This window comes from Blennius ocellaris (genome assembly GCF_963422515.1).
Source record: "Blennius ocellaris genome assembly, chromosome: 17".
Classification (NCBI taxonomy): domain Eukaryota; kingdom Metazoa; phylum Chordata; class Actinopteri; order Blenniiformes; family Blenniidae; genus Blennius; species Blennius ocellaris.
The window spans coordinates 3,708,219-3,731,378 of record NC_137666.1 but is presented as its reverse complement, the minus strand read 5'-3'; the positions used below and the strand labels follow the sequence as shown (position 1 = coordinate 3,731,378).

The 23,160-nt window shown below is 40.9% G+C and overlaps 4 protein-coding genes across 6 annotated transcripts; 3 read left to right on the top strand and 1 right to left on the bottom strand.

Moving 5' to 3' along the window:
* The first annotated feature begins 2,333 nt into the window (after nucleotides 1–2,333).
* Nucleotides 2,334–5,737, top strand: LOC308142472 (interferon-inducible GTPase 5-like). 3 transcript variants are annotated; one of them, XM_080512907.1, is made up of 3 exons: nucleotides 2,334–2,491; nucleotides 3,996–4,574; nucleotides 4,660–5,737. In XM_080512907.1, exons 2-3 carry the CDS (start codon nucleotides 4,010–4,012, stop codon nucleotides 5,295–5,297), a joined length of 1,203 nt encoding a protein of 400 aa, XP_080369033.1. In that variant the 5' UTR covers nucleotides 2,334–2,491; nucleotides 3,996–4,009; the 3' UTR covers nucleotides 5,298–5,737. The 3 variants fall into 3 exon arrangements, with proteins under 3 accessions (XP_080369033.1, XP_080369034.1, XP_080369035.1); XM_080512908.1 differs by having other exon boundaries at nucleotides 2,336–2,491; nucleotides 4,003–4,574; XM_080512909.1 differs by having other exon boundaries at nucleotides 2,339–2,491; nucleotides 4,198–4,574.
* Nucleotides 5,738–8,713: 2,976 nt separating this feature from the next.
* Nucleotides 8,714–12,959, top strand: LOC308142473 (interferon-inducible GTPase 5-like). Its single transcript, XM_080512910.1, has 3 exons — nucleotides 8,714–8,847; nucleotides 10,456–11,034; nucleotides 11,594–12,959. The coding sequence occupies exons 2-3, from the start codon at nucleotides 10,470–10,472 to the stop codon at nucleotides 12,229–12,231; spliced, it is 1,203 nt and encodes a 400-aa protein (XP_080369036.1). The 5' UTR covers nucleotides 8,714–8,847; nucleotides 10,456–10,469; the 3' UTR covers nucleotides 12,232–12,959.
* A 1,328-nt stretch (nucleotides 12,960–14,287) lies between these two features.
* gdf7 (growth differentiation factor 7) lies at nucleotides 14,288–15,731 on the top strand (the record flags this gene model as incomplete). The annotated part of the gene is made up of 2 exons (XM_080512598.1): nucleotides 14,288–14,543; nucleotides 14,800–15,731. 2 exons carry the CDS (start codon nucleotides 14,288–14,290, stop codon nucleotides 15,729–15,731), a joined length of 1,188 nt encoding a protein of 395 aa, XP_080368724.1.
* Nucleotides 15,732–17,561: 1,830 nt separating this feature from the next.
* Nucleotides 17,562–20,741, bottom strand: ldah (lipid droplet associated hydrolase; the record flags this gene model as incomplete). Its single annotated transcript, XM_080512911.1, has 7 exons — nucleotides 20,696–20,741; nucleotides 19,555–19,700; nucleotides 19,060–19,194; nucleotides 18,755–18,924; nucleotides 18,231–18,471; nucleotides 17,838–17,920; nucleotides 17,562–17,750 (listed from the first exon to the last, which is right to left on the bottom strand). Exons 2-7 carry the CDS (start codon nucleotides 19,691–19,693, stop codon nucleotides 17,562–17,564), a joined length of 957 nt encoding a protein of 318 aa, XP_080369037.1. The 5' UTR covers nucleotides 19,694–19,700; nucleotides 20,696–20,741.
* Between the last annotated feature and the right edge of the window lie 2,419 nt (nucleotides 20,742–23,160).

Below are 23,160 nucleotides of genomic sequence, written 5' to 3'. Positions count from 1 at the left end.
ACTGGCACCTGTACATTTATAATGCAACTGTCAGGGAATTGCTAAGCAGCTTGAGGCTTCAGCCCTTAAATAAATGTTTATATCAGCACTTGAGGGGCATGGTCACCTTTTACGCTCAGTTTCCTCCTTGTGCGTCTTTGCTTTACGCTTAAAGTCACACCGGGTTGCACTCCGATTTAGTTCATTGCTTCCGTCTGTCCGACTGAAAGTCACCGTCAGCAACGCCTGTGGTCACATTAGAAGTGAAGGTCAGCCAGGAGGCTCCCTGTACAGGAGCAAGGGGGCGCTGCACTTAGTAGTAGCCTCTTAAACGTCATAAACTAAAGACACGTAATGATACTGCGATTGGCTCATATTGGGATAATATAGGATTATCACCTCTGTCAGACATAATAGTATTGTTCATTTTAGTCTTTGTTCATTAAGACGATAGGTTCAAGTTCGATTTTGTACTTTAAATTGAGAAAATTATAAAGAATAATAATATAGGAGGAGTCCAATCTTTCATGCTTTTTTGGGACATCCTGAATGTGGATTCAAAAATGTCAGTCTGAAGGTCAAAATGCATGGACTGATATCATACAGCTGACAGAAGAGTGTCTTTGGAATTTACTTAATGTGATCATAGACAGAAGTAACACTGAACCTTGTGGAACTCCATGATGAATTTCGGTGTGCATTGACGAGTATTTTTCTTTGATGACGTCATATCTGTACATTAATGTATTCATTTTATTCACAGTGTAATTATTACAGTTGTTTCAGATTTGTCTCATTTCTTGAATATTACATTCTTTTTAAATTAAGTATTTGATTTCGCAAAACACTTTGCAATGTCTGTCCTGTTTGAAACCCCTTTCCTCCCCTGACTCCTTGTTTCATATTGGCCTGATGGTGCTGGATTTTGTGTTCAGTTGCCTTTTAGATTCTCCGTACAACTGTCACCAATTTGCACAATAACTGTTCGAACAATCGAAACTGATGAGTTCTTTCTTGGTGAAAAGGTCAAACTCTTCTAATCGCTGCTTCCTGATGCTGAAAGTGGTAACTGGTGCAAAAACCAAACTACACCCGATCTCACTGCCCAAGAACACCATCCATGATTCTTACCAGGAAAGAATATTGTCTTTTCCTCACAGTGATCTAGGGGTGCAAAGAGGTTTTAGCAAAGCATAACATGACTAGTGATGAGAATGAAGAAAAGCTGGACATAGTCACTTAGGATTTGATCCTCAAACACCGTGTCGGCAGACCATGAAATTATCTCCTGTTCTGTAAATGTTACAGGACGTCTCAGTGTCATTCACCGAGCTCGGCCCAGACGATCTGAAACATCCTGGAAATTCAGGGATTGATTTCAGGAAACAAGAGTTTGTGCTTGAATTTCTGCTATTGACCCTTGAAGGACGCAGTTCAACAAACACTCCTCTGATGGTGAAACACTGTCAGCATGCTGCTGCATGTTGGCGACGCGAATCAGCACTATTACACCATCCTACAAGCTGGGATCAGTTTTCCAATTTATTATTATTTTTTTTAATCTCTGGAAAGTACAATATGTTGGTGGCTGTCGTGCTGATTTTTTTTTTACTTTGACTTCCAGTCCCTTTATAGAATGTGTAGAAAGGTTTACCCTCTCATTGATATACATTGTACTGATTGTATTTGTTACACGCCCAGCATGTAGTAGTTAAGCTTGGTTTGTGGGGGGGGGTTATTTTCCCTCATGCACTTTTCTCTCCCTCCTCCCCTGTCTGTTCTCAGGTGTGATCAGTCTCGTCGCCTGCACCAGTGGCTCGTGTTGTGTCTCCCGCACTGGCCCATTATGTCCAGCAACTGTCCTTATAAAAGCTCCAGCAGGGAAGAGGGTCTCGTCTTTAGTTTCTTTGTCGGGCGTGTGTGTGGAGAACTGACCCCTCTGAGAACTTCCTCTAGTGTTTTGTAAGTTTGTGGTGTGGCGTAACATGAGTTGGGAACTTGCATATGTTATACCCTGAACACTTTTCACTCAGAGGTCAGCCAAGCTTTTTTTTATTTATTTTTTTAAGTTTTGTTTGATTTAGGTGAAAGATATCAAAGCCAAGGTATTAGTTTGCAATCATTAATAAATCACTTTTTCTTTTGTCACACCACTTTGACTCCTTTCAATTGTTTTGTCACGTTACATTCGTTTCCACTGAAGGGGACAAAACAGTGTTGAATGGTTACAGCCACGTAAGCAACGGTTATATCATGTTGTTGATCAAATGTTTGGTTCTTTCCATGGCGATAGGCTGGCCACTGACTGGGTGTAACTGTGGTACAAAGCCAGATTGTCAAAGTGAAACTAAAAGTCTCCTCAGTGCGTGGTTATACAGAGCAGCTTCCTTCCATCCTAACTATTCTAAAACTCATTGTCCTCCGGGTCTCATCGAACTTTATCAACATTCCGTCAGTACAGTGCTTCTGCTCCAGCTTCTGCTCCAGCTTCTGCTCTGTGGAGGAAATCCAAGTGAGTAATGTTCAGTCTCATTTTGAATTTATCAAACAGATTGTTAGTCAGTCAGCCTGATTACTATTGCAATAACACATCATCAGTAGGGTAAAACTAACCTGTCTCACGACGGTCTCAGTCCAGCTCACATTCCCTATGAGTGGATCTCTTTCGCTCTCAAACCGTTTGTCCAGTCCACAAAGGAATGTGAATGTATCACAATTGATGTCAGCAACATTCCTAAACAGGCCTGAGAAGACGAAGAATTTCATGAGTTCTTCATTGCTTTGATTCTCATTCTCCTTTGAAAATCTGCAGAAAATAGTTTTCTTTCGCTATTTCCTGTAAAAATAAAAAAAAAGTTGTACTCGTCTTACTGCTTCCAGCCTGCTCTGGATGATTTACATACACCCCGTATTTGTTGTTCCAAAACTTAAAGTTAACATTCAAAGCGTTTTATTCTTTTAAAAACAAATATGAGTATTTAGAAATTTGCGATGTTCATTTCTCATTATCGAATGATTTATTACCTTCAGACGATCTCATACTGCCCATAGAGGTGCAGGACTTCAATTCAACTTTATTTATATAACACCAAATACAACACAGTCATTTATAGGTGCTTTTAACAGAGAAAAATGCGGATTTAATGTGACTGTGGAAAGGAAAAGCTAATAGGAAGAAACCTAATAGGAAGAAACCTTTTTATGGTGGTACAGGGTGGTACAGCCATAACTGTAAGCTTTAGTAAATAGAAAAAGTCTTGGTTTGGGTAGGGCAGGTATGGAGAGAGATGGGGGAGGGGAGGTATAGAGAGAGGTGGGGAAGAGAGGATAGAAGAGGGCAAAGGACAGATTGTTCTCGTAGGGGAGGTATAGAGGGGGGGGGGGGGGGGGGGGGTGAGTAGTACAGCCATAACTGGAAGCTTTAGTAAATAGACAAAGTCTTGAGTCTGGCCTTTAAAAGTAGAGACTGTCAGCCTCACTAACTGAAACTGGGATCTGGTTCCACATAAGAGGAGCCTGAGAGCTGAAGGCTCTGCTTCCCATTCTACTTCTCGAAAACTTAGGAACCTCCAGTAAGTCGGCACTCTGAGAAGTTTTATCCAGAAGCAGGAAATTGCAGTGGGAAATGAGACCACATTCAGTAAAATGGCTTGGAATTTCAAAGATCAAATAAGGTTTCAATATTTGTAAAATGTTTTAATGTAGTGCAGCCACCACCACAATGTTTCCAATGATATTTCATTTTGAAGATAGGCCTACCTGAATATGCGATCCATACACCAATTTCTTATTTTTTTAAATAGTAAAATCCGAGAAACTTAATGTCCGTTCAAATGATTTAAAGCGTTTACATTTTTGTTACAATGCATGAAAGACATAATTGAGTTACATCAGCCTGTAGAAATGTTTGTCCTGAATCTATCAAGGTGCAAGACTTCACTTTGTCAAATCGTTCAAATCAAAATGTATATCTTTCTTTCTTTAACTTGAAACAGTGATGATCATGTTTTTCTCAGCTTCTAGGACAGCCATGTGTGATCAATGGGAAATTATTACGAGTGAAGAACTCGGGGAAATTAAAGAAGCAATGACGAAAAGTCCTGCTCAAGGAGTTGCACTGATCAATGCTTTTTTAGATAAGCAGAAGAACACGCCACTTAACATTGCCATCACTGGAGAATGTGGCACTGGGAAATCCAGCTTCGTTAATGCTTTCAGAGGCGTAAAAGACACAGATGAAGCAGCCGCCCCAACTGGAGTTGTCGAAACCACCAGAGAGGTTAAAGGTTATCCTCATCCGAGCCACCCCAACGTCACATTATGGGATCTCCCTGGTGTTGGCACAACTAACTTCCCAGCTGCTAAATACTTGGAGATGGTTGGATTTGAGAGGTTTGACTTCTTCATCATCATCTCAGCCACTCGCTTCAAAGAAAACGATGTGAAACTCGCTCTGGAGATCAAGAGGATGGGCAAAAAGTTCTACTTTCTCCGCTCAAAGATTGACAGCGATTTATACAGTGAGGAAAGAAAACAGAAGAGTAGTTTCAACAGAGAGACGACTCTCAAAGTCATCAAAGAAGACTGCATTGATGGTATGTATTCTTTTGAAATTACTAATGGAGTGTAATGGATTACTTTATCTCTTTGTGGTTTTTTCTGTTTCTTTGACACCTGCAGGTCTTCGTGCTCAAGGCATTGAGGCGCCACAGGTCTTCCTGGTGTCCAACTTTGACCTCCACCTCTTTGATTTCCACTTGTTGCAGGAGACATTAGAGAGAGAACTTCCTCGACACAAGAGGAATGCATTTCTGTATGCAATGCCCAATGTCAGCAGGGAGATAATCAAGAAGAAGAAAGATGCTTACCAAGCACAAATCAAGTATTTTTCTGCTCTTTCTTTAGCTGTAGCAGCCGTACCGATCCCTGGACTTTCTACTGCTGTCGATGTGTCGTTGGTGGCGGGCGTTGTTGGGCAATATATACTCGGGTTTGGGCTTGATAAAAAGTCACTGGAGAGGCTTGCTGACTCCTCAGGTGTACCATACGCCGACCTGGTTTCTGTCATGACTTCACAACTGGGAGCAACAAAAATCACCCCTGACCTCATCATGAAGGTGTTGAGCCCTCTTGCAACGGTAGCAGCATCAATGGCTGCAGAGGAAGCTTCCAGATTCTTCCTTGTCATTGGGATCCCAGCAGCAATGTGCCTCTCTGGTTATGCCACATACAGAATTCTGAATTTTTTGCTCGACCTGATTGCTGACGATGCTCAGAAAGTGTTTGAAAAGGCCGTTCAAAAAAACACTGAAGTGTGATTCTGTGTCACATGTCAAAGTCGTGTTCACTCCTGTTTCTCTGAGCTGATTAAATAGAAGTTAATTCTGAGTGGAACACAAGAGAATGAGCTGAATATCTGTGTGGACTGTATGTGATAGTAAGGGCTACTCGTATGTTACAACAATGACGTTATGTATTTGTGTAATGTCAATGTTAAACTGGATGTTTATTGCTTTCATGTGAACACATAGAGGATCTACAACAGTAATCATTCAGATTTTGATGATTTCTCTTACTTGTTAATGAATACTTTAGTTTTAAGCAATGTTTTTTTTTACCCCAAAATAGAATCAAGTATTAAGAGTACTCATTTATCATTCACATATTTTATGCATGAAGCCTTATCACATTAATAATCAAGTGTAATCAGATGCTTATATTTTACTGTATAACAATAAAGACACCTTGGTAATTATCAGTCTTCTCCAGTGGCTTCATTCATATTTCTGTGGGGTCTAATAAAGCTGCCAACAGGTCCTGGACAGGTGAGCATGCGCCTGGCTGCAGAGCTGAACGTGGACATATTTCAGTTGGGAGGAAGTAGGAGTGTCACCCAAATATATTTCTTGTGATACATGTTTTGTTTACAGTTTAATCTTTTTAATTGTGCTTTACATTATAACAATACTTTATAGTTAGTCTTATGCAAAATCTTTTAGTAAAAAGCACAATCATGTTAGGAACATGCACAGGATCGAAGCAACAGTGGAATATAAACAATATTATCATTCATTATTATACCAACGACTCCAGAGAGACAGATTGACTAAAGTATTGCTGAAGAAAAAAAACCGGCAACCACCGACACTGTCGGTCATTTAGCAGATGATCATTTGGTGGTGTTGGTGCGCCACCTACTGGCAGCAAAACTGGAGTCACTGTAATAACAAATGGGGCCACGTGAGAAAGGTGTGTCTTCAAATAGCATAAATTCATGTATTTTATGTTAACACTTGTCAACTGACATTTATCCAAGGGACTCGTGTTGTTTAACTTAAAATCCAGCAGGTGTCACTGTTGACTTGGTAGAGTTAATTCACTTATTTGATGTTGTATCCCGAATTGGTTTAAGATGTTCTGCATGCAATTTTGTTCCTTTAATTCTCTGGTTTATTGGTTCAATATGTGTGGCCTTCTTGTTATAGGACTCAACATATAAGCAAACCAGAATATTTAATAGACAATCTGTCTGTATGACCCCGGTGAGCCAAATAAAGAAGAAACATCATAATCCTGAGTCATTTGACCAACAATCGGAGGCGAGCATCAACTATTGTAGTGTTGTTCTCTGTTAGTTCTCGACTACAAATGAGTGCTCTAATTAAAACGAAATGAAACGTTTTTGTTATTACTGTATCAACGACTTGCAGCGGTCGAGACGTTCAGGTCGCAGTCCAAATATTACTTCTCACCTCGCAGGAAATTATTTTATTCCTAAGGCTGTTTTTTTGAAAGAAGTTATTTATGGTTTAAAATCACGCAGCTGTATTGAATCAAGAATGAATAAAAGTTGCGACATGTGATTTGTGGTTGCTCTATTTGTGAGAAGTGGAGAGAGAGACAAAAAACAATCAGCCAAATCGAGTTTCATGTCAGGAGCAAGGGGGCGCTGCACTTAGTAGTAGTTTCTTAAACTTCATAGTCTAAAGACACGTAACGATACTGCGATTGGCTCATATTGGGATAATATAGGATTATCACCTCTGTCAGACATAATGGTAGTGTTCATTTTAGTCTTTGTTCATTAAGACGATAGGTTCAAGTTCGATTTTGTACTTTAAATTGAGAAAATTGCAAAGAATAATAATATAAGAGGAGTCCAATCTTTCATGCTTTTTTGGGACATCCTGAATATGGATTAAAAATGTTCAGTCTTAAGGTCAAAATGCATGGACTCGAGCTTCTAAGTTAATATAGTCCCGATTTGATTGATATCATACAGCTGACAGAAGAGTGTCTGGAATTTACCTAATGTGATCATAGACAGAAGTAACATTGAACCTTGTGGAACTCCATGATGAATTTCAGTATGCATTAACGAGTATTTATCTTCGATAACATATCTGTACATTAATGTATTAATTTTATTCACAGTGTAATTATTGCAGTTGTTTCAGCTTTGTCTCGTTTCTTGAATATAAAATGTTTCTTTAATTAAGTATTTGATTTTTCAAAACACTTTGCAACGTCTGTCCTGTTTGAAACCCGTGAATAGTGATGAGAATGAAGAAAAGCTGGACATAGTCACTTAGGATTTGATCCTCAAACACCGTGTCGGCAGACCATGAAATTATCTCCTGTTCTGTAAATGTGACAGGACGTCTCAGTGTCATTCACCGAGCTCGGCCCAGACAATCTGAAACATCCTGGAAATTCAAGGTTTGATTTCAGGAAACAGCGTTTGTGCTTGAATTTCTGCTATTGACACTTGAAGGACGCAGTTCAACAAACATTCCTCTGACACGTTATAACGGTGAAACACTGTCAGCATGCTGCTGCATGTTGGCGACGCGAATCAGCACTATTACACCATCCTACAAGCTGGGATCAGTTTTCCAATTTATTTATTTATTTTTTAATCTCTGGAAAGTACAATATGTTGGTGGCTGTCGTGCTGATTTTTTTTTTACTTTGACTTCCAGTCCCTTTATAGAATGTGTAGAAAGGTTTACCCTCTCATTGATATACATTGTACTGATTGTATTTGTTACACGCCCAGCATGTAGTAGTTAAGCTTGGTTTGTGGGGGGGGGGGGGTTATTTTCCCTCATGCACTTTTCTCTCCCTCCTCCCCTGTCTGTTCTCAGGTGTGATCAGTCTCGTCGCCTGCACCAGTGGCTCGTGTTGTGTCTCCCGCACTGGCCCATTATGTCCAGTAACTGTCCTTATAAAAGCTCCAGCAGGGAAGAGGGTCTCGTCTTTAGTTTGTCTTTGTCGGGCGTGTGTGTGGAGAACTGATCCCTCTGAGAACGTCCCCTAGTGTTTTGCAAGTTTGTGGTGTGGCGTAACATGAGTTGGGAACTTGCATAAATTGTACCCTGAACACTTTTCACTCAGAGGTCAGCCAAGCTTCTTTTTTTTAAGCTTTGTTTGTTTTGAAGTGAAAGATATCAAAGTCAAGGTATTAGTTTGCAATCATTCATAAATCACTTTTTCTTTTGTCACACCACTTTGACTCCTTTCAATTGTTTTGTCATGTTACATTCGTTTCCACTGAAGGGGACATAACAGTGTTGAATGGTTACAGCCACGTAAGCAACCGTTATATCATATTGTTTACCAAATGTTTGGTTCTTTCCATAGCGATAGGCTGGCCACTGACTGGGTGTAACTGTAGAACAAAGCCAGATTGTCAAAGTGAAACTAAAAGTCTCCTCAGTGTGTGGTTATACAGAGCAGCTTGCTTCCTTCCTAACTATTCTAAAACTCATTGTCCTCCGGGTCTCATCGAACTTCATCAACATTCCGTCAGTACAGTGCTTCTGCTCCAGCTTCTGCTCCAGCTTCTGCTCTGTGGAGGAAATCCAAGTAAGTAATATTCAGTCTCATTTTGAATTTATCAAACAGATTGTTAGTCAGTCAGTCTGATTACTATTGCAATAACACATCATCAGTAGGGTAAAACTAACCTGTCTCACGACGGTCTCAGTCCAGCTCACATTCCCTATGAGTGGATCTCTTTCGCTCTCAAACCGTTTGTCCAGTCCACAAAGGAATGTGAATGTATCACAATTGATGTCAGCAACATTCCTAAACAGGCCTGAGAAGACGAAGAATTTCATGAGTTCTTCATTGCTTCGATTCTCATTCTCCTTTGAGAAATCTGCAGAAAATAGTTTTCTTTCGCTATTTCCTGTAAAAATAAAAAAAAGTTGTACTCGTCTTACTGCTTCCAGCCTGCTCGGAATAATTTACATACACCCCGTATTTGTTGTTCCAAAACTTAAAGTTAACATTCAAAGCGTTTTATTCTTTTAAAAACAAATATGGGTATTTAGAAATGTGCAATGTTCATTTCTCATTATCGAATGATTTATTGCCTTCAGACGATCTCATACTGCCCATAGAGGTGCGCAGGACTTCAATTCAAGTCAACTTTATTTAGATAACACCAAATACAACACAGTCATTTCTCGGTGCTTTTAACAGAGATAAACCCAAAGAATCCACATGAGCAAGAGGATTTAATGTGACTGTGGAAAGGAAACGCTCCCTTTTAGTAGGAAGAAACCTTTGCAGAAACCAGACTTGGAGGTGGCGGCTTTTCTGCTGACTGGGTGGGGTGGGGGAATAGAGGAGAGAAAAGGATAGGATAGACGGAGAGATGGATTAAGGGGGTTACAAACCTTGGTTTGGGTCGTCAGCGAGAAACGGAACCTGGTTTGGGTAGGGCAGGTATGGAGAGAGATGGGGGAGGGGGGGTATAGAGAGAGGTGGGGAAGAGAGGATAGAAGAGGGCAAAGGACAGATTGTTCTCGTAGGGGAGGTATAGAGGAGGGGGGGGGGGGGGGGGTGAGTAGTACAGCCATAACTGGAAGCTTTAGTAAATAGACAAAGTCTTGAGTCTGGCCTTTAAAAGTAGAGACTGTCAGCCTCACTAACTGAAACTGGGATCTGGTTCCACATAAGAGGAGCCTGAGAGCTGAAGGCTCTGCTTCCCATTCTACTTCTCGAAAACTTAGGAACCTCCAGTAAGTCGGCACTCATAGAAGTTTTATCCAGTAGCAGGAAATTGCAGTGGGAAATGAGACCACATTCAGTAAAATGGCTTGGAATTTCAAAGATCAAATAAGGTTTCAATATTTGTAAAATGTTTTAATGTAGTGCAGCCACCACCACAATGTTTCCAATGATATTTCAGTTTGAAGATAGGCCTACCTGAAAATGCGATCCATACACCAATTTCTTATTTTTTTAAATAGTAAAATCCGAGAAACTTAATGTCCGTTCAAATGATTTAAAGCGTTTACATTTTTGTTACAATGCATGAAAGACATAATTGAGTTACATCAGCCTGTAGAAATGTTTGTCCTGAATCTATCAAGGTGCAAGACTTCACTTTGTCAAATCGTTCAAATCAAAACTGTATATCTTTCTTTCTTTAACTTGAAACAGTGATGATCATGTTTTTCTCAGCTTCTAGGACAGCCATGTGTGATCAATGGGAAATTATTACGAGTGAAGAACTCGGGGAAATTAAAGAAGCAATGACGGAAAGTCCTGCTCAAGGAGTTGCACTGATCAATGCTTATTTAGATAAGCAGAAGAACACTCCGCTAAACATTGCCATCACTGGAGAATCTGGCTCTGGGAAATCCAGCTTCATTAATGCTTTCAGAGGTTTAGAAGACAGCGATGAAGAAGCCGCCCCAACTGGAGTTGTCGAAACCACCAGAGAGGTTAAAGGTTATCCTCATCCGAGCCACCCCAACGTCACATTATGGGATCTCCCTGGTGTTGGCACAACCAACTTCCCAGCTGCTAAATACTTGGAGATGGTTGGATTTGAGAAGTTTGACTTCTTCATCATCATCTCAGCCACTCGCTTCAAAGAAAACGACGTGAAACTCGCTCTGGAGATCAAGAGGATGGGCAAAAAGTTCTACTTTCTCCGCTCAAAGATCGACAGCGATTTATACAGTGAGGAAAGAAAACAGAAGAGTAGTTTCAACAGAGAGACGACTCTCAAAGTCATCAAAGAAGACTGCATTGATGGTATGTATTCTTTTGAAATGACTAATGGAGTGTATTGTGTTCATGTTTCACCAGAGGATTTTTTTTTTTTGAAGAGGATAAGAGGAGTTTTGTCCATTTGAGAAACAATAACTCAGATTTACACTGGAGTGAATCAGGATATGGACTGAACTGTAATCCAGAAAGCATTTTTCCTTACCGAGAGTTGAAATGCTTTCACTTTGTGGTACACATTGTACACACAACCAGTTTTTTTTTAATCAAAGCCACACTCGTATTCCACGAGATAAAAAAAAAAAATCCTCCTCCCATTCTCGATGAATACAAAAGTACTGAGGTAAACGAATGATTGACAGCATCTCACCATGCCCAAACCTGTTGTACATGTCCTGCTCCACAATGGGCCAAGACTTTGAATAGAGGCTAATAGAAATACTCAAATGATTTCTTTGTTGGTTCTGTCTCACTAAATTCCACAACATGTTAATCAGTCCCCCAACCCCGATCCAAAATACTTGTCTGTTTGCAAATTGATTACTTTATCTCTTTGTGGTTTTTTCTGTTTCTTTGACACCTGCAGGTCTTCGTGCTCAAGGCATTGAGGCGCCACAGGTCTTCCTGGTGTCCAGCTTTGATCTCCACCTCTTTGATTTCCACTTGTTGCAGGAGACATTAGAGCGAGAACTTCCTCGACACAAGAGGAATGCATTTCTCTATGCAATGCCCAATGTCAGCATGGAGATAATCAAGAAGAAGAAAGATGCTTACCAAGCACAAATCAAGTATCAGGCTGCTATTTCTTCAGCTGTAGCAGCCGTACCGATCCCTGGACTTTCTACTGCTGTCGATCTGTTGTTGGTGGTGCACATTGTTCGGCAATATGTAGTCGGGTTTGGGCTTGATGAAAAGTCACTGAAGAGGCTTGCTGACTCCTCAGGTGTACCATATGCCGACCTGGTTTCTGTCATGACTTCACAACTGGGAGCAACAAAAATCACCCCTGACCTCATCAAGAAGGTGTTGAGCACACTTGCAATGGAAGCAGCATTAGTGGCTGCAGAGGAAGCTTCCAGATTCTTCCTTTTCATTGGGATCCCAGCAGCAATGTGCCTCTCTGGTTATACCACATACAGAATTCTGAATTTTTTGCTCGACCTGATTGCTGACGATGCTCAGAAAGTGTTTGAAAAGGCCGTTCAAAAAAACACTGAAGTGTGATTCTGTGTCACATGTCAAAGTCGTGTTCACTCCTGTTTCTCTGAGCTGATTAAATAGAAGTTAATTCTGAGTGGAACACAAGAGTATGAGCTGAATATCTGTGTGGACTGTATGTAATGGTAAGGGCTACTCGTATGTTACAACAATGACGTTATGTATTAGTGTAATGTCAAACACTTTTTGCAAGTGATGTTGACGGCAGGTGACAATCAATGAAACAGCAATACCAGCCTAATAATCAGATTTATATTATCAAAGTCTTCACTGACCTCTAGTGGTCATTGAGGTTGTACAACCAGACGCTGTTCATTTTGCAATCAGTTTTTCTTTGTTCTCAGTATACAGTTGACATTTTTAAGCAGTCATGTAACAAAAGTAGATTTTTGTTTTGTTGGTTATGTTGTTAGTTTGGTTAAAGAGACGGTGAGTTGTTTTCTGAGCCCTGGTGGATGTTTATTGCTTTCATGTGAACACATAGAGGATCTACAACAGTAATTATTCAGATTTTGATGATTTCTCTCACTTGTTAATGAATACTTTAGTTTTAAGCAACGCTTTTTTTTCCTTTTTTTTTTTTTTTTACCCCAAAATAGAATCAAGTATTAAGAGTACTCATTTATCATTCACATATTTTATGCATGGGGTCTTATCACATTAATAATCAAGTGTAATCAGATGCTTATATTTTACTGTATAACAATAAAGACACCTTGGTAATTATCATTCTTCTCCAGTGGCTTCATTCATATTTCTGTGGGGTCTAATAAAGCTGCCAACAGGTCCTGGACAGGTGCGCATGCTCCTGGCTGCAGAGCTGAACGTGGACATATTTCAGTTGGGAGGAAGTAGGAGTGTCACCCAAATATATTTCTTGTGATACATGTTTTGTTTACAGTTTAATCTTTTTAATTGCGCTTTACATTATAACAATACTTTATAGTTAGTCTTATGCGAAATATTTTAGTAAAAAGCATAATCATGTTAGGAATATGCGCAGGACCGAAGTAACAGTGGAATATAAACAATGTTATCATTCATTATTATACCAACGACTCCAGAGGAGACAGATTGACTAAAGTATTGCTGAAGAAAAAAAACCGGCAACCACCGACACTGTCGGTCATTTAGCAGATGATCATTTGGTGGTGTTGGTGCGCCACCTACTGGCAGCAAAACTGGAGTCACTGTAATAACAAATGGGGCCACGTGAGAAAGGTGTGTCTTCAAATAGCATAAATTAATGTATTTTATGTTAACACTTGTCAACTGACATTTATCCAAGGGACTCGTGTTGTTTAACTTAAAATCCAGCAGGTGTCACTGTTGACTTGGTAGAGCTAAGTCACTTATTTGATGTTGTATCCCGAATTGGTTTAAGATGTTCTGAATGCAATTTTGTTCCTTTAATTCTCTGGTTTATTGGTTCAATATTTGTGGCCTTCTTGTTATAGGACTCAACATATAAGCAAACCAGAATATTTAATAGACAATCTGTCTGTATGACCCCGGTGAGCCAAATAAAGAAGAAACATCATAATCCTGAGTCATTTCACCAACAATCGGAGGCGAGCATCAACTATTGTAGTGTTGTTCTCTGTTAGTTCTCGACTACAAATGAGTGCTCTAATTAAAACGAAATGAAACGTTTTTGTTATTACTGTGTCAACGACTTGCAGCGGTCGAGACGTTCAGGTCGCAGCCTAAATATTACTTCTCACCTGAGGCATCGCAGGAATTTATTTAATTCTTAAAGGCCATTTATTTGAAAGTAGTTATTTCTGGTTTAAAATCACGCAGCTGTATTTAATCAAGAATGCATCAAAGATGTGATTTGTGGTTGCCCTATTTGTGAGAAGTAGAGAGAGAGAGAAAAAAATCATCCAAATCGAGTTTCGTGTCGGGTGGCGCGGGGAGGGCGCTGTGCGCACGTGCACCTGTCCACAGGTCGGCCGGCCTATGAAGAGCGTCACGATGAGGATGGTCATCGTGTCAGCCAGTTTATCTCACCGGGATCCTCGGATCTCGCAGTCCCACCTGTGGCTTCGCACCTGACGCGATGACTGCGCGTCAGACGGCGGCGCGGACCGCGGCCCCTCTGCTCTGCGTCGCGCTGTGCGTCATGGCGCACTGGAGCGGAGCCGCGCGCACCGGCGCGGGGAGGCGAGACCGCGCGGCCAACGGCACCGCGTTTCTCCACGACTACATGATGTTCCTGTACCGGACGCTTTCCACGCTGCTGCCCACGGACGCGCACGCTGCAGGTGGCGCGGGCTTTGCCAACACGGTGACGAGCTTCGTGGACCAAGGGAAAGGTGAGAGGACCGTTTCTTCAAGTGTGTCTTCAAAAAGAGGACAGTTAAGTTTAGAATTTATACTACAAATCCTTTGTAATCATTTGGATCTCTGGATTGGCTGAAGTTCTGAGTGTTTCAGTCCCTGACTAGCGGGTCCCCGGTACATGGGAGGTGGATGGAGCCCCTCCGTGGATGAGGCGGCTAAAGAAGACAGGTGGATGGTTTAAATGCTAATGAATCCAGAGCCTTTATGGTTTCTCCCTTTCATTTGCAGATCTCCCATCTTGGGAGAGTGGTCAGCGGTACATCTTTGACTTGTCCAGCCTGGTGAGGGTGGAGGAGCTGGTGGAGGCCGAGCTGAGAATCCTCAGGAAGCCCCCGACCGACCTCCTGACTGCCCTCACGACCGGGGGAAACCTTTACAACATCCGCCTGTACTCCTGCTCTCCGGAGGGCACGTCGGAGGGACAGCTACTGGACTCGAGAACCGTGGAGGTTCTGGACGGCGGCCTCCCGAGGTGGGAGGTGTTTGACGCGTGGTCCAGCATGAAGGTCCGTTTAAGGAATCCCACCGATCCGCCGCAGGCCTGCTTCCACCTCCTGGCCACGTCTGAACTTACCAACGAAGTGGCCGACCCGCTGCTCCTGGGGCTTGGCCGGCACGCTCGGCTGCCGCAGGAGAAAGCCTTGCTGGTGACCTTCCTTCACACGGACACCAGTGGGAATCTGTTCACCGAGATCATGGAGAAGAGGCTCCCGATACCCCAGAAACCTGCCCCGACGCGCGAAAAGAAGAAGCGGGGCCACGGCCACAGAGCCATGTCCAAGCGGTCGTTCGGCGCGTCGTCCGGGAGAAGAGGAGCAGCTGGGAGGAGATCCGGCCGCAGGAGGACCCGCTGCGGCCGAAAACCCCTCCGCGTGGACTTTAAAGATCTGGGCTGGGACGACTGGATCATTGCCCCCCTGGACTACGAGGCGCACTACTGCGAGGGGGTGTGCGACTTCCCCTTGCGAGCCCACCTGGAGCCCACCAACCACGCCGTCATACAGACCCTCATGAACTCCATCGACCCCGACATCAGCCCGCCCAGCTGCTGCGTTCCCTCCAAGCTCAGTCCCATCAGCATCCTCTACATCGACTCGGGGAGCAACGTGGTCTACAAGCAGTACGAGGACATGGTGGTGGAGAGCTGCGGATGCTGGTAGCACGGACAATCACGACGTAGGACGCCGATTTTAAACGTGGTGATACTTTTCCACGGTCTTTAGATGTTCGATATATCCTCGTATTATTTGATCCAACCACAATTTCAGGGAAAATTCCATATTTGTTCATTCTACTTGGATCAAATCGACAGCTCATTAGGGAAAAGAACGAAAACGTCAAAAATAGTCCAAAAGGGTAAGAATTAATTTGATTTATTAGGAATAATGTCAAAATGAAGCAAATATAGGCGGAATTGTGAAGATTGTCAAGTTGATTTGGAAAAAGAAAAGCTGAATTAGTCAAATGTAATAATTAAATGCACTGAAAATATTTCCACTACCATTGTGCCTTTGTTATATTGTGTGTGTGTGTGTGTGTGTGTATATACACACCCACAAACTTAAAAAAAATATATATATATATATTATTAACTTAATATTTTTCATTATATTATTTATATCAACAGACTGGTATAGTAACATTAAAAAATATATCAGTATGTTTACTGCAATTATGAGTCTTGAACTGAAAATGTTGACCTTTATGTTGAAATGTAATTAGAAATGTTAATGTAATGAACACAACACTGGAAAACACATTTTGGAAACTTCAGCTTTGGTGTCTGTTTACATGGGGACGATGGGATGGGAGGACGTCTGTGGAATGGGCTCTGTTTACAACACATTGTGCATGAAAATGGCTCATAAATAAAGATTAAATGAAAGGAGATACATTATTGTCTTAAGGCCAAGGGTCTACATGCTTGTACCAAGAACATTTTGTATAAAAGTTTTCAATAAATAACAGAAAAAGCTAATTATTCTTGTGGCTTCTTTACCTTTATGTACACATCCTGTTTCAAATCATATGCCTAAACAGGCTTAAAAAATAAAAAGAGGCAAGTATGTCCATGGAATGTACATGTGTTTTTATTTCATTCTCTGTATATAACAAGAGGTAGCTCTGGTTTTTCGTGGCACCAGTAAAGACATTATAGATAAAGATGCTAGACAAGAACAAAGGAATGAATAGAATTAGAGAAGTGGTATTTAGAGTTTGAGGTTCGACTCCTGGAGGGGCGACTCAGAAAGTAAACTTACATACACTTCAGGTCTGTTTGAAGGAAAATGTATCTTCTTTTTTTTTTTTTTTTACTATCTCTGTGAGAAAAGACACTAAAATATTTGAAAACAGGAAATACAATAATGATTGCTTAAATTTTGTATTTTCATTGAATATTGTGTCTTAGCTAGAACAATTATTTTCATTTTCTTTCATTGTTTTCCGGCTGCTATTTTGTCCTTTGAGAGTGTTTCCCAACCTTTTGGACTTACAATGGCTCTCAGAAAGTCTGTAAATTAATTTCTGAATCGCAAAAAACTTTTACTGCAAAGACAAATTCTGGTAAACAGACTTAACGTGACAAATATGCAAAAGCAGGGGCATTTTCAAAAAAAAGAAAGAAAAACTAACCAGGTGTTCCAGATGAGCCTCCACAATTTGTTTCTTTATTTTTATTTTTATTAATTTTATTTTATTTTATTAAAGTGCTTTCCAGTTTCTGCCTTCAGTTTAGAGGCTGATGCTGTTTACAAAAGATTGTTTAGAGTTTATTATTTTCTCTTAAATAAAAAGTTTTGCTCCACGGTTACCATGACAGATGCATTTAAGATTTGCACTGCCTCTAAACTAATACGTGTCGTTTTTACAAATGAGGTATATAAATTATTCTTGACAGTACTCAAACACTTAAGCCATCATTGTGAATAGACTCCGTGGTCGTTGTGGGGAGGTTTGGCTGTCGTGTGACAGACGCTTGAAGCTCAAACTCATGTCCTCACGTCGCCTCGGATCCACTCCGCCACCATTTTGGCGACTTGCCGCCCCGAATCCAGAACGAAGGCGTGTCGGAAACCGTTTTCACACAGTCTGAAGTCTCCGTGGGGGAAGGCCCGCTTGATGTCGTGATAATACTGCACTGGGCACCAGTGATCTGTGGCTCCATAGTAAAATATAAGCTGCAACCATAAACAAGAGTTTACTGCTCGTTTCTTCCATTCAACAAACACGAAACGTGCTTATAGTCAGTATTCCTGTTTTCTTACTTTGGTCAGATTGTCCTTGATGGTTTTATTATCTCGTTCCAGGACTTCCCTCATTTCCTGAGCCCCCATGTACATGGCATTGGCTGTAAGCAGGAAAGAAAATACACATATTTAATCACCTTGTTCTCCAAAAATAAATTAGGACACAAATTTGAGAGTTTCTGGAAATTATATCCCCATTTCTACATTCAGTCAAATTGGCCGAGTTCCATATTTTTGCTTTAGGGCCACTATTTGGCTCTCATGAGTTTGAGTGGACTGGGCCCACAGAGAGCACGGGGTCGACTAACCTAATCTGAAAAAGTATGCGAGTATGTTTTTCATTTGGCGGCCGCCGCACTAACCAGCGACACAACGAGCCAGTGGAGTGGGGAAAAACAACACACCACTCACCTGCGCTGTCCCCACTGAGCAGGCCCACAGTGGGCTGGAGGACAAAATGGTCCAGGGAGCGAATGCCGCCAAACACCAGTTTGATCAAACCGGCTTTGAGGCTCTCGGGCAGCAGCGAGAGCAGGAACAGGGGCAGGTAGGCCACGTAGCGCATGTGACACAGCACGGGGGTCATGACCTTCCCCTGAGGGGTCTGGGCCATGCGCTCGATTGTGGGAAACAGCATGACGGCCTTCAGGACCTTCATTCAAAGGCAAGAAAGAAAAAGAGAGCAACAATCAGGGCGACAGACAACAAAGGAGGGCAAATATTCGCTCGGAGATTTGGAGGGAAACTCCCTGAATATATAAAAAGGGATTTTCACGTTATTTGATCGGCCTGCTTCAAACATAATGCGACGTGAGAGGAAGTCGAGGCTCTGCTGTTTGTGAGTCCGATCGAATGAAGACACGAAATGAGCAACAACTAAATTTGCCATTTTGTTGACACCCACACACACACACAAAAAAAAATATCAGGTTCACCTTGAGTTCAGGATTTCTCTTCATTATTTCCAGAATAATGTAACAACCGATGGAGTGTCCCACCAAAACCAGGCTGGTTTCTGCGGGCACGTGTTTCATGATGAATGCCAGCTTGTGCTCGATCTGCCCGTTCAGACCGAACACGTCGCTCTCGGCTGCCGAGGAGGCGTCTGCGTTTGAAAAAAAAAAAACCAACAAAAAAGTCAGCCGATCAAAAAAAAACCTCAACATTTCCCCCCCCTCCCCCATGAGTGGAACATTTTCTTCCCATTTGTGTGAATCAGTGGGAAAATGAGGATCCACACCTTCTACCATGTCCATGGAGACTGGGGGCACGCAGTGGCCAGCATGGCTGACAGCCCACACTGGGTGGCTGTATCCAAACATGCTGTGAAGCGTCTGCATGAAGGTTCTGTAGAAACCGACAACACCTGGGTTACCTGTTACGCGACACGACAGAAAGAATAGCATGTTTCACAATGTTGCACAAGGTCCACCTGTGCATCTACGGTGACTGCAGCTGGACCAAGAAGATTCAGCCTTATTTTAAAGGCTGAAAACAAACTTTTATTATTTAATTTGTGGTCTATTAAAAAAAACAAAACAAAAAACTGAGGGGTAGAGAATGGATCTCCAGTAAATCCCAAATGAATATGAAAGAGAAAATTGACTATTGTGAAGGTTTTTTCAGTCATATTTACGTTCAAAATGCATTTCTATTAGCTTTGTAGCCTGGTGTATGAACGGTCCTACACAAATGATCTTGCCTTGCCTTATAACAGAAGATTTTCACATCTCACCTGGAATGATGAGAAAGAGCACCTTGCGTTGTGAGTGTAAGCGGCAGGAGCCAAATTTAAGGACTTCTGTGGCGGCTCCACGGCAGTAAATGAAGTCTGTGTGCGGCGCATCCCTCCTGTCTGTCATCACGCTGTCCATCTCTTAGCTGTCGACAAACGAGAGAAAACAACGACTGAGACTTTAGATTCAGCATTTTCCTTAAAGTAATGTCCAGAATTAAGGGACACACAGCCATCAAACACTTCTTACATGTGAGTTGTTCCAAGTCACTTCTTTCGATTTCAGAAAATTCTTTCAACAGATTTCAAATAAATCTTGTAAATATCCTAAATAACGAGTACGTAGCACTTTCACATGATACCTTCTTTCAGTTCTGAGATATTTCGGTTCAAACGCAAACTCACAAAAACAAATATTGCTTAAAAGATGTTGCCAAAGTCAGCAATTTCAAAATGACCACATGTATCAGTCCTACACGAGTAATGGCACTTTAACATATTACGACCCTCTCAGGAACTAAAGCACATAAAACTTTGTGTAATCCTCCATTTATAATTTTAAACAATTTGATGACTTATTTGTGGCACAATAATTTAATCCAATGTGGCCAGTTGGGATCTGTGTGGACTTTTCCAGTAGTGATAATCCTTAGGCCATAAAATAACATGAATGATGTGGTACTGTTTATCAGCAGGGTCCAAAGGTGATGCATGTTATCGAGGCAAAAGGTTAAAAAGTCTGCTCTGTTTAAAAAAAAAAAAAAAACTCTATTCCAGCTAATCTCAATAGTGAACTGATACTGAAATCAAATCTTTTTTTTTTAAATTCAATTTAAATCTTTTAAAACATCCACCAGTGTTGTTTATACTACTTAGGACACAATTGTTGGTAAAAACAGGCCTAGTATACCATTTTAAATCCATGCAAACAGCCTTGATACCACATATGTCGGTGCTCAGATTTACAGTATGAATCCTCAATGCAGCATCTTATCTCCAGACATGTGAGCAACATTAGCACAAACACGGGCTTTAAACTCGTTAAAACGAACCAGGTCGCGGCTGACGTTAGCTTTCAAACCCGTAGCAGGTATTTTTGGTGAAAACAGGCGGGAGTGAAGCTCGTCAAAGTATCGTTTACCTTATAAAAACACGTCAAAAGATGAAGTTTATCCTCCCCATTGACAGTTCCTCTGTGTAAGAAACGCCTGCTGCTTCCTGCTGCACTCTGATTGGTCAGCTGCGCGTAAAGCGTGATTACGTCATTTAAATTGTTCATCACTGCCCCCTGGTGTTCAGAAGTGTAGTTGTATAGTAAGGCTATGAAACTCAACAGAAACATGGTTATGTCCTCCAAAGCTTTTTGAAAAAAATGTATTTATCTAATTCAACCATGAATTTAAGAATAAAAATAAACATGCAACACAAACAGGAAACAATGATAATATGTGTTTTCATACGCTCAAAAGGTTAGTCCTTAATCTTCCTTTATCTTCTTCCAGCTGGAGGAAGTGTAAACGTATCTAGTCCTACCTTTTAACTCTGGATACTTGCTCATATAATAAGGATTTAATATGAAATAGTCATATTGTTATATCATATATTCTTAATTTGTCAGTTTAGTGAATAATAAGAATAAGAATAAGAACAAGAATAAGCTATTAAACTAATATATAAGCTCTATTAAGCTACTAACAATATGAAATAAATTAAAAACAAAGCATGCAAGAAAGACATAAAAGGAAGAATAGGAAATGTAAAAGCTTTTTTAGACAAAGGTAATAAAATAAGTAAAACCTATTGTTCATTGGAAAGCCCAAACAAATACTCGTGTTTAAAGTGAAAAAATTAAGTGTGTGTCAGCAGTCCTCGGGTGTTTAGGGTATTTGTTCCACAGGTTAGGGGCATTGGAACTAAAAGTTGTTTTGCCACCTATTTCCGTACACTTTGGGAAAAGCCGCAAAAGGAAATTTTTATGTGACCCCAAACAACAGATGTAAAATAACAAAACAATGTAAAAGTGACACATATTATTATATTTTGGATGTCTTCTGTCCCCCTCATCTGAAAGGGAGCCCAAACTCTTGTCATCATTGGTTCACTTCGCAAAACACCAAAAAGAGGGGCAGTGTTTACTTCTCTCTTCAGGTGGTGAACGAGGAGAATGTGAGTGGGCTTGAGAATCACTTTCTTGCGGCCTGCTTGACTGACCTTTAGTGAAATAATTGTGCACTGTACTATTGCGGACTGGTTTCTGGTGGAAAGTCAGCAGGTGAACTTCTGCAGGTGGTGACAAAGAAAGGATGTTCACCAGGGATTAGAGAGAGAGAGAAAAACACACATGACATTTCGACTAATAGGATACAACCGAAAGGTGGCGATGACACCTGCATGCCACAGTCTGCAGACTTTTTAATTATGACAAAGGTCACCGTGGAGTAAAAACAACATTTTTATTCAAAAACATAGAAGATATTGTGTTAATGAATAGTTGACTATTTGACTTTAGTGTTTCCAGCCATCTTTAATCAAAACATCAAAGTTTTCAAGAAATACATTTACATATGAACGTATTTTTACGATTTGCCAAAAGTGTGTCATTTAAATTATTTGCATTTTTGTTCAGTGTACTATAGAAAATTAATTTATGATGTATTTTATTTTCAGAAAAGTCAGGAACCATTTTTTTCTGTTATATTTACATTCTTGATTACATGATTAAAAATAGACCGAACATATTTTAACGTTGGCAGATAAATCATAGCAACCATGGCCTACTAAAAATATATACCATTTGCTTCTTTACTACTGCAAAAAAACATGTGGTATCAGATACATTACGCTGGTGTGTGTGTGTGTGTGTGTGTGTGTGTGTGTGTGTGTGTGTGTGTGTGTGTGTGTGTGTGTGTGTGTGTGTGTGTGTGTGTGTGTGTGTGTGTGTGTGTGTGTGTGTGTGTGAGATGATAGTTTGCTGCAGTCAAGAGGATTGTTAGATTCAGTTATAAGCATTGATATTAAACTATATTCAAATGCTGTCTTTGAGTTCCATGAGTGGCTCGTTTATTCTCACATTTACGGTAAATTCAACATGTAAATGCACAGAGAATTGCGTCGGTTATCTCTAAAACATGAACTGTGCCGGACGGAGGATATGACCTTCTGACCTTCTGCACCCAGTCTGGTCTTGACTTGATCTGCCAGTGATTAAATCGTCTTGAATCACCCACATTTAACAGTGAAAAGCGAAAAGTGTTTGCAGGAGCATGTCGTGCATGAGGCCTGTTGTTTATGCAGGTCGTGGACTTCCTCCGACAGGTTGCACAGTATCCCTTTTGTTCAGTCTGGGCTTCGTCATGACAGCATCTCTGTGATGGCTGTCCACACCTCGTATGGACAAAGAACATCATTCTTTAATATAAATCATGAAGATCATTAAAATACAGAGCCTGCCTTCTCCCTGAACCGTGATGTCATGTGGTAAAAACCACAGAGAAGTTCATAATATGTCTTCCAAAACCAACTTAAATTTCCCTTTTCTCTCTCCAAAGACCAGCATATTGTCTTTTTATGTTAATGCCATTGCTCGGCTGAAATCTTTTCCCTTTT